Raw genomic sequence first — 10,032 nt, 5'->3', positions numbered from 1 at the left:
TGATACTTATATGGAGGTTGCTCTTTCTGAATAGGATAAACAAAGATACCGACCAAGAAAGGGTAGAATTGTCGCAAGTTAGATCTTAGTATATATTAAGAGTAAAATATATTTTTTTAATATTTTATTCTATCTTGTTTATTGTAAAAAATAGAAAAATACAGTTATTTTGTCGACTAAACAAGCGCTCCTAAAAGCTTATGCAAAAAACAAGATGCCAAACCAAGCCTTAGATTGCTTTAAGAAATTGGAGGAGGTTTTTTGGTGCAAGGATGGAATAAGATCTTACAATGCTTTTATCAAAGTCAATCAGTTAGGAAAAGCATTTTTTTTTTTTCGATTATTTTGAAACAGTGGGTATCTTGCCTAATTTGCGAACATATAATATTTTGATCGAGATTTCTGTTAAGAAGAGACAATTTGTCAAGGCATGGATTGGATGTGGGGTAAAGATTTAAAGCCTGATGTGTATAGCTATAGTACTATGATGTGTGACGTGGTGTAAAATGCGGGTTTGTGAAGTGCACTTGAGGTGTTTGATGAAATGTTCGAAAGGGGCTTAGTTCCTGATGTGATGTGTTGTATGATTCATTTGCTTTTCAAAAGAGGAGAATATCTCAAGGGGAAAGAGATTTGGGAAAGGTTGGTTAAAGGGTCCTGTGTTTATTCAAATGTGGTTACGTATATTGTTATGATTTATTGGTTTGTGTAAAATGAGGAGGATTGATGAGAGCTTGGAAATGTGGGAGAGGATGAAAAAGGAATGGATTCGTTTCAGTATAGCTGTTTGAATAAGGCGCTGACGATATTGAAAGAGGCAGAAGATGGAAGAGATAAGCTGGATGCTCTTGCACATTCCTCGATGGTTGATGGGTTAAGCAAACAAGGAAGAGTAGATGATGCATTGGGCGTAGTGCATCAGATGGATAATCATGGCTGTAAGTTGAGTCCTCATGTTTGCAATCTATTGATTAATGGGTTTGTCCGAGCTTCCAAACTTGAGCAGGAAATTCACTTTTTCAGGGGAATGGAATCCAAAGGTTGTTCTCCTTCTCTTGTCGTCCATAACACTCTTATAAATGGTCTGTGCAAGGCAGAAAGATTTTGCCATGCATATTCTTTTGTAAAGGAAATGCTAAAAAAAAGACTGGAAGCCAGACTCGATCACTTATAGCTTATTGATGGTGGCCTTCAACTTGTGGCGCCAAGCTCTTGACAAGGGTTTGGAGCCTTATGTAACATTTTGATGCATGGCCTTGCTCTGCTCGGAAAATTGGAGATGCTTTGCTGCTTTATTCAAATATGAAGCAGTCGAATTGAACTGTCTTCCCAATCCTGTTACCCATAACACAATTATGGACGGGATTTAAAAAGCCAGCGAGTGTGAAAAGGCATCAGTGATGCGGGCTTGCATGTTCAAATATGGGTTTCAGCTGGACATGGACACCATGATTACTTTAATTGCAGGTGATGTTGTTTTCGTGTTGTCATGGCAATACTTGCAGATGTGATTGGATCTTCCTTGTGACAAACCTGAACACAGCCTTCAACCATCTGTTAGGCAAACAGCGAGCAACCACAGCCCAGATAGCCTATCTAGCCCTTCAGCATCTAGTTTTAGCTTGATCATTTTAATTCAGGGCCCATAAATCTTCTTTTTCATTATGGACGAGTAACGTTCAGTATCAAACATTTTGAATCCTAGTTAGCTTGATCATTTTAATTCAGGGCCCATGAATCCTATAAGTCCCAAATATGTTATCTTCCTCCTAGACCTTTGAATTCTTATGCTTCTTTTCTCTGGTTTGCTCAGCTGTACAACGCCAAACCAACCAACCGCATCTTATATTTATATATATATAAACACTTCAAGCAATTTCACGGAAGTGCTTAGCCAGAAAAATAGCTGTACAGCAAAAAGTATTTGAAGATGATTATAAAAATTTCTCAGAAAGTAGTCACAACAACGTGAGTACAGCGACCTTTTGGCTGTTTGGATACAGTGATAGGAAAGGTAGCAAAGCATCAAAACCCAGTTACGTGGATGTTGGTGATGCAGTAATATCACCAAGATCGGATGTAGATGATGCAAAAGAAAATAGCTTGATGTATCAAATCCAAGTTGGAAGTTTTCACTTGGGGTTATTTTATCATGCTATATTCATTCAAAATGGCATGTCTAAGATTTTACACTATAAATTCCTTATACTGAGAAAAAAGGAGGACTTCACTTTTCTTTGTCTGTCTGTTCCTTTTCTGCTCTTTCTATGTCTGATGCTAATCTCTGCTCGTAGCTGAACTGAGTGATCAAACCCACTAAAATTGCTCCGAGAACTGCAACTTTTCGCCAATCAGGTGAAGAAGAGAGGAAGGAATCAGCAATCACTATGGCTAGGACACCCATTAAAGCAAGGTAAATGTTCTTCCTGGTTTTTGACCCTGCTTTTGCGTTAGTCAGATCTTTAATCTTCTGTGCTTCCTCCTTAGCTTTGGTTTTATCAACTGATGCTTTCTGGCCAAGGTTCTTGAAGAACATCCCCTCATTCCGGTCGTTTTCCATTTGAACTTCAAAATCTGCTACCTTATTATCGTTCTTCTCAATTTCCGTTCTATTCAATTCTGCAGATTCCTCAAAAGCTTGCATCTGGCTCTCTATGTTCTCCATTATCTGCTAAGCATAAATAATGAATAAGAAGCAGGTTATCAACAGAGGTGCTAAGCAACACCATTTTGTTGTTCCTTTAGCATTTCATAATTTGCATTGAGAATGAAGGAGTTGAACAGACCCTGGCACCTGCTTCATCAAGTCCTTTAAGAGCATCCTCTCCAATTTTATCAAACTCAGCATTGGCTTCTTCAGCAAATTGAGTTAGATAAGCTGATCTCTCGTCCAAGTAATCAGTGAGACGGACTTTTTGAGCTTGAAGCATGGCTATCTTCGCAAGCAGTTCTTGTTTTTTAGTATCACCTTCGGGTGGGGGAGCCTCAGAGTCAGAATCATTTGACTTACAAGGGAAGAGGATGGAGTTCTTTGTGTTGGATGGCTTTCTAGTGTGGAAAAAACCATGATTTGTAGGAGCAAATGAGGTGTTGATAGCTTTTAGGGAAAACATTTTTCTTTCGACTTCAGAGGGAGAGAGATAGAGGGAGTTGAAAGGGGAGGGACGTTATATGGGCAGTTGGTTTATTTTGGGCCTTTCGTTGGGTGGACATTATCCCTTATTTATGAGTGTAATATTTGTTCAAGTTTGTCCATTGACTTTCGAATTTGACATTGCAATCTGGATTTCTTTTTTAAATTAACTGTTAAAAAAAGGAAAAATAAAAAAATTTAAAAAAAAATTAGAAAAATAATATAGTTTCATAAATGGTATTTAACATAGTAAACTCGTCAAAAATATATGGGTGAAACTATTTTTTTAGTGTCTAAACTCCTTGCCATAAAAAACCAATCCAACAATTCTTCATAATTAAAAAATCAATACACTTTTCAATTCACATATCATCAAAATTCACAATTCATAATTAAATACAATTCACAATTTATTTTAATAAATTTAAAATAAATTTATAATTTTTGTAATATTAAATTTAACTAAATTTAAAAATTATATAGCTTATGAACAAAGCACGCATCATTCCAACTCATGCAACTCATTAATGGGCTCATAATGCTTGTCGAGAGGTCAACACTAAAATTATCCTAACTTGTAAACGGGTTTGGAATGATCATAAACGAGCCTAGATCGTTCATGAATGGATGTACCAGCCAACGTGTTCGAGAAGCTCCGCCTTCCCAGCTTTCTAAAGATATACAAATTGAGGATATTGTTGGGCAGGGCACATCCCCTTTGCAGAGCATGACAATTGCTCCCCCAGCCTTCCATAATAAATAATACGTTTAATACATACATAAAGAAAATTAGAAATCATCATCTATAAATAATACCAACCAAAGGGCGAAGTCCAGAAACACAAACAAGCTAGCTCCCTTGAAGTTAAAACAGTTAAAAGAAAACAAACTTACAACATGAAAACTGTCAACAATTGCATAGCTCAAAGCACACTATTTTTCAGTTGGTCAATCTGCTTTTAACAATATGAAGAACTCAAATAATAACATCAGCTTCAGACCTGCTTTTAACAATATGAAGAACTCAAATACTAACATCAGAGAATTGTGATTAGCCTACTTTATTCTAGTAGAAAGTGTGTTGAGCTTAATTAGCAAGCCAGTACTTAAATAAAACTACGTTTTGATTTATGCGCTAAAGCACCCAAATGAGATTGTGCTAGTCTACTCCACTTTTACTCCTCTATTCCTGACATAATCCCATGCACTTCTTAATGATAACTTCTAATCAACAGAGAGCTTTCTGGTAACTTCATCATTTGCATCGGGAAAAAGAAAAATTATTCCTCATGAAGTCGAAAAAACTTTGAATTAGATCTAAGGTCCTTCCATGTCTCGATGGGTTGACGTGGTGATTGGATTTGGCCACTAGTTTATGAGTCGATGCTATCTTGCAGAAACAAGTCTTCTATCATAATGAAAACCCCTCCGATTAGTAGATGTAACAGTAAAATAATGTATAATTGATGATAGTGTGAGGAGCATAAGCATGGGAGCAGGAGAGTGTGAGGAGTAGGGGAGGAGTATGAGGAGCATGATAATGTGGGGAGAGGAGCGTGGTTGCTCTGCTTTGTGTTATTCTCTGTTGCCTAGTGTATGTGGCATGAGGTATTTATATCCATGGCTTTTGAGACCAAGTGGTGTCCTAGACGGAGTTGGGGATCGAGAAGAGATACCATTTTTCACGATTCCAGCAAACATGGGAAAGTAAAAAAGTATTTTTCAGGAAACCACTTCCTCACAAACAAACAAACAAGCCTAGGTCATGGACAACAACAGGCCATCCATCTATGTTGTTGCAAAGAGATGTAACAAACTGAAATGTGATTCCTGCACTGTCCACCAACCATTCTGTCTCAATGAGGACGCTCTGTAGCTTTCTTGTAGGCATACCACTTTGAAATCCAGAGATACGCAGCGAAGTTCAGGAAGCTGAGAATTGCCAAGAGCCAGTAGAAGTAATCAAGATGGCCCCTATTCAAATTATCAGGGATCCAACCAAGCTTCCCACCTCTCGTTGTAACTTTAGTAACAATGGTAACAAGCAGAGTGCTCAGGTAATTTCCTAATGCGACGGTAGTGAGAGAGAGAGCTGAGCACAAACTTCTCATAGCATCAGGTGCCTGATCATAGAAAAACTCCAACTGTCCAATGAAGGTAAAAACTTCTGCACATCCTATGAGAAAGTACTGCGGTACTTGCCAGAAAATGGTTATTGGGATGTACTCAAGATCATAGTAATTGTTCTCTCGGACAAAGTTGAGTCGAACAACCTCCAATACCCCAGCAACGATCATGGAGATAATTGATATGACAAGGCCAATGCCCATACGTTGGAGCTGAGTAAAGCCTCGTTCATGACCCGTGAACTTCCTTGCGTATGGGACAATGATACGATCATAAACAGGAGCCCAGAAGATGACACTGAGGGTATCAAAGAGGGAGAGCGATGCTGACGGAATCTTGAAATGAGGAACCATATGTTGGTCCATAGTATTTCCTTGCAAAACGAACATGGTGCTCATTTGACTGTATACAGTTGCAAAGACTATTCCAGATGCCCACACTGGGAGCAACCTGATAATGGACTTGAGCTCTTCAACTTGAGTTACTGTGCAGAGTCTCCATGGGCTTGTTAAGCCCTTGATATTGTCAGTTTGGGTTTCCACAGCAGCCTTGTCAAAGAACCTGAAACTTAATAAATTTCGATTAGATCAAGGGTAGATAATGAGAATCAGCCTAGGAGTATTTCAACGCAAGGTTTGCATTTGGGAAATGCAAGTGTAAAAGAAGATAAAAAGCTGCTCTTTATGCTTGTAGGCTATTTAGCATAAGTGTTAACTCTAACTGGGAGTATGGGTGAAGATTCCCGTTATTTACTTTTGTTGCAAAAAACAGCCTTCTCCAATACTTTTGTTGCAAAATACAGCCTTCTCAATTCATGGTGCAAAGTATTAACAACGTTGCCTGGTTTCTTGGTCATATTCAGAAAACACACTTCTTAAGTACCCAAAACATCCGCTGTCTGGATAAATGGATTGCAACATAAGATTTATTGACATGCTTATTCTTACCATAAACTTGTACGAGTCAATTGATGAAGGAATTTCTTGAGCTACTAAATATTTGGAAATATATAGGAGGAATAAAATCAACATGGAGAATTTTGTGGATTGACAAAAGAACTAGAAAAATTCAGAAGTGACCAAACTTGGACCTATGGATTCAATCAACTTGCGTTGTAAATCTTAAAATTATTGGCTTCAGGGAACTTACTTGAATTTATCCGTGTGTTCGAGCTTACGACTTCCTTGGATTTGACTTCCCTCTCCTGTTGTCTCATAAAGAAGAGATTTATCAGCAGGAACTTGAACACGGTACTTTCTGGAGGATGCAACTATAACCTGGACAATCCTTGTAATGGGACTCCCACCAGGTTTTTGAATTCGGTATAGCTTACTTCCCAAGAAGAAAAACACAACTGCTACAGCCATCACAACTGCAGGGATTCCAAATCCCCACCCCCAACCAACATTCATTTGTATCCAGACCAAAACAGAAGATGCAATAAGCGCACCTATGTTGATTGAAAGGTAAAACCAATTAAAAAAGGAGCTCTTCTTTTTCCTCTCTGTCTCATCAGTTTCATCAAATTGATCAGCTCCAAAAGATGAAACACATGGTTTGATTCCTCCAGTTCCAAGAGCAATAAAGTAAAGTGCTACAAAGAATGCTGCAGTTTGTCCTGTGGTCGGGTGGCAAGAATCCTTGTCACAAGATGGCGCTAACCCAGGGACTGAAGCAGACAATGTTAATAGTGTCATTCCCTACAAGAAGAGTTCATTATTTCCACATATAGACAGTTTCGAAAGAAAGTTCACGATGTATTTATCTAGGATGGCTTAAGACCACCAATCTACTTTTAGAAACAAAGAGAAAATCTCAAGAAAAATAAAACCAGGCCTGAGAATATTCTCTTAAAATTTCCAAAAGAGACAGAAGCAGAAAGTGTTTACGGTGGCAAAGGTACAAGAAAATCAATGCTGTTAGAAAATCTTTGCATTAATGCTGTTAGAAAATCAATCTTGTGGAACCAAGTTCTGAGAAATTAACAAATAAGTATTCCATCGACTATAAAATGTCTTGATCATGTGCAGACCAAGACAAACTTTTTGCAGAGATGACATTTTAGAATGGCTCAAAATGAAGAGCATAAACAGAAATGAAACCCTTGATGCAAACTGACATAAAAAAACATTGATCAAAGATATGGGAAAACTCAGTTCACTTTCATATAATTTACAGGTCAGATGGAACTTGTTCTAAAGCAAACTTACAATGATATAGATGACAACAAAACTCGCAATTGTCCAATATCTTCCCAAATATGAATCGGCTAGAAAAGCTCCAATCAGTGGTGTGATATAGCAAGTTCCGGACCAATTGGTAACATTGTTTGATGCAGCGACATTTCCCTGGTTGAGACGGTCCTCAAGATAATTCACTAGATTGGTACTCATCCCATAGTATGCCAACCTCTCACAGCATTCATTTCCTGCAAGGACAATATAAACAATTTTAGTGTATGGATACAGCAGGGAAACCTGAAGTCAGATACGATACAACGAATTAGGCCTAGAAAAGATACGACGAAATATCATACCAAGAATAAAGCGGCAAGCCTTCCATTTTCCAGTTTTCTCTTTATTAGCTGGATTTCCTTTGATATCCACCGTCCCATCGTTTGAGTAATCATCTTGTGCCATAATTTTTTGGGTGACCTGCAACACGCTTGCTTTGGTTAGACTTGATATTTAATATAAAATTAGTAGATCGTCCTTAAAATCAAACATTAGACTAGGAGAAATTAAGAAAATATTCTAATGCTTAAAATACATTGCAGCGTTGTAATTATTTCTAACTCTAAGATAGCGAATGCTAGTTCAGCCATTTCAATAAAATGCATCACACATTCATGAACCAAATCTTTTTTTCCCCTGACTTCACAAACAGAGAACATAATCTGCAGATTTCACTTGCTATATATTCAGAATTATAAATTCATGCATAACACATAAATAGTAATATTTTTCTTTTCCTTCTTGCCTAGTAAACTAATTCAGAGCTAATTCTTCAGTTTACTACTGGGAATATGATTCACAGGAACTCTAGTTGAGAATAAAAATAAAAATTGTACTCGTAGATTTAGCACACATCTCAGAAATCATGCTTACATAAAAGAAAAGAACAGAAAAAAACAAGAAGAAGAAGAGATCAGAAAATAACCAAACCCAATTAAACCAAATCCCATTCCAATATAATTGGATAAAAAAAAGAATTTCTTTTATTTGTAAACAGATAAAAAAGAATAATAAAGGGTCATATTTATCTGATAGATAGCACTAGAAAACAACAAAGAGATAACCATAAATCACCATAGAATCCAAGAACAATTACCTTTACATAAAATAAAAAACAAGACATATACTCAAATACAAAAAGTTGCTTTACATCATGCCAAAAGCATCAGAGAATTTTTATTTCAGTGTAAAGAGCAAGACCCATCTGGCAAATGGAAATACTAGATGAGGTGATGTCTCTCAGAAACCAAAATCCCAAATTTAACACGAAAAACAAAAATATCATAGGAAAAAAAAAAGTCCTCTTGTTTCTTATATGAGATGATCATAGGAAAAAAAAAAAAAAGTCCTCAATTTTATGTCAATATGATAGCAAAAATTTACCACAGAGACTCTCAAGAAAGCAGAAACGGATTAGTCATCATTATTACAAAAACAAAAACAATGAAAAAGATTCTAACAAGACTACGCTGAAAAAACAACATGCATTGGATGCATGCAAAAGAAATAACTTACCAGAGAGAGAGAGAGAGAGAGAGAGATTGATGAGCGTATGAGGACGGAACAAGGTTTTCTGGAGAGAAATATATCACCTCTCTTCTGGCACTGGTCGTTGCAGGTAAGGTAAGGTGATTCGGGTGGCAATGGGAATATAAACACACACGCACACAAAAAAATAAAAAAAAAGGCAAATCAGAAAGAGATTCGACCCAAAATAAGAAACAAGGTCCGATTCCAACTCGTTTTTGCACCTGTACAAAATAGAGAGGTGTTGGATGAATCTCCTTTGCCGTCTCTGATTTTAATATTCGCGGAGGGTGATATTTTTACTAAATTACACTTTAATACCTCTACTCTTAAGAGACTAACAAGTTAGTACCACAAGGTCAGAAAACCACTTTTTTAATCCTTATGTTTTCTTAACATGCTGAGCTGGCTTCGGTTTGTGAACAAGTTACTGGAGAGGAGAAAACAGAGCTAAAAAGAGAAGGGGCATAAAATTGATATTTCAAAAATTAAAGGGCTTTAAGACAATATAGGAATTAGAGATCTGACATTAAAATTCATGAACTGGCAAAACTCCTATTTATGGTCGATTTTGTAGCAGTAAATGGTGCCCATCAGTGATCATCAATTCTGTACTTGGACTCCTTCGTGGCTACTGTTCTTGTCCTCCTCGTCAAATAAATAATAGAATAGTATTTTTTTTTATTTTGTTTTGATAAGATCATAACTATTAACATAAGGTATTAATATGTTGACAATAAAAATTGGCTAAAAGGCTGAATTTGCTTATAATTTCCTGATTTCTTACCGATACAAGGACTCAATTGCATATCACCTTTTTTTTTTTTGGAATAATTTGGTGGGATCTCCGGACATTCAACAATGTCTCCACATTATACTTACATACATTATGAAAAAGCAAGCAGTAGGATGATTAGAATTGCTGCTGTATTTAAAGTCAATGATCTTGGTGACCATTGGTGTTGTAATATCAAAAGTATAAGAGTATTTTAGACTTCCTCCAGTATGGGA

General features: G+C 36.8%; 2 protein-coding genes and 1 long non-coding RNA gene across 3 annotated transcripts; 1 reads left to right on the top strand and 2 right to left on the bottom strand.

Moving 5' to 3' along the window:
- On the top strand, nt 1-1,301 carry LOC105121966 (uncharacterized). The gene is made up of 2 exons (XR_841632.1): nt 1-938; nt 1,024-1,301. It is a non-coding gene; the product is annotated as an uncharacterized LOC105121966 (long non-coding RNA).
- A 620-nt stretch (nt 1,302-1,921) lies between these two features.
- LOC105121965 (8-amino-7-oxononanoate synthase) lies at nt 1,922-3,203 on the bottom strand. The gene is made up of 2 exons (XM_011020852.1): nt 2,787-3,203; nt 1,922-2,668 (listed from the first exon to the last, which is right to left on the bottom strand). The coding sequence occupies exons 1-2, from the start codon at nt 3,111-3,113 to the stop codon at nt 2,228-2,230; spliced, it is 768 nt and encodes a 255-aa protein (XP_011019154.1). The 5' UTR covers nt 3,114-3,203; the 3' UTR covers nt 1,922-2,227.
- A 1,630-nt stretch (nt 3,204-4,833) lies between these two features.
- LOC105121964 (protein NRT1/ PTR FAMILY 8.1) lies at nt 4,834-9,278 on the bottom strand. Its single transcript, XM_011020851.1, has 5 exons — nt 9,010-9,278; nt 7,797-7,914; nt 7,471-7,688; nt 6,410-6,960; nt 4,834-5,821 (listed from the first exon to the last, which is right to left on the bottom strand). Exons 2-5 carry the CDS (start codon nt 7,897-7,899, stop codon nt 4,990-4,992), a joined length of 1,704 nt encoding a protein of 567 aa, XP_011019153.1. The 5' UTR covers nt 7,900-7,914; nt 9,010-9,278; the 3' UTR covers nt 4,834-4,989.
- Nucleotides 9,279-10,032: the final 754 nt, after the last annotated feature.

The sequence above is a fragment of the Populus euphratica genome, unplaced genomic scaffold, assembly GCF_000495115.2.
Source record: "Populus euphratica unplaced genomic scaffold, PopEup_1.0 scaffold46.1, whole genome shotgun sequence".
NCBI classification, from domain to species: domain Eukaryota; kingdom Viridiplantae; phylum Streptophyta; class Magnoliopsida; order Malpighiales; family Salicaceae; genus Populus; species Populus euphratica.
Note: the sequence above shows the minus strand (reverse complement) of the source record. Positions and strands in the feature narration are given on the sequence as shown.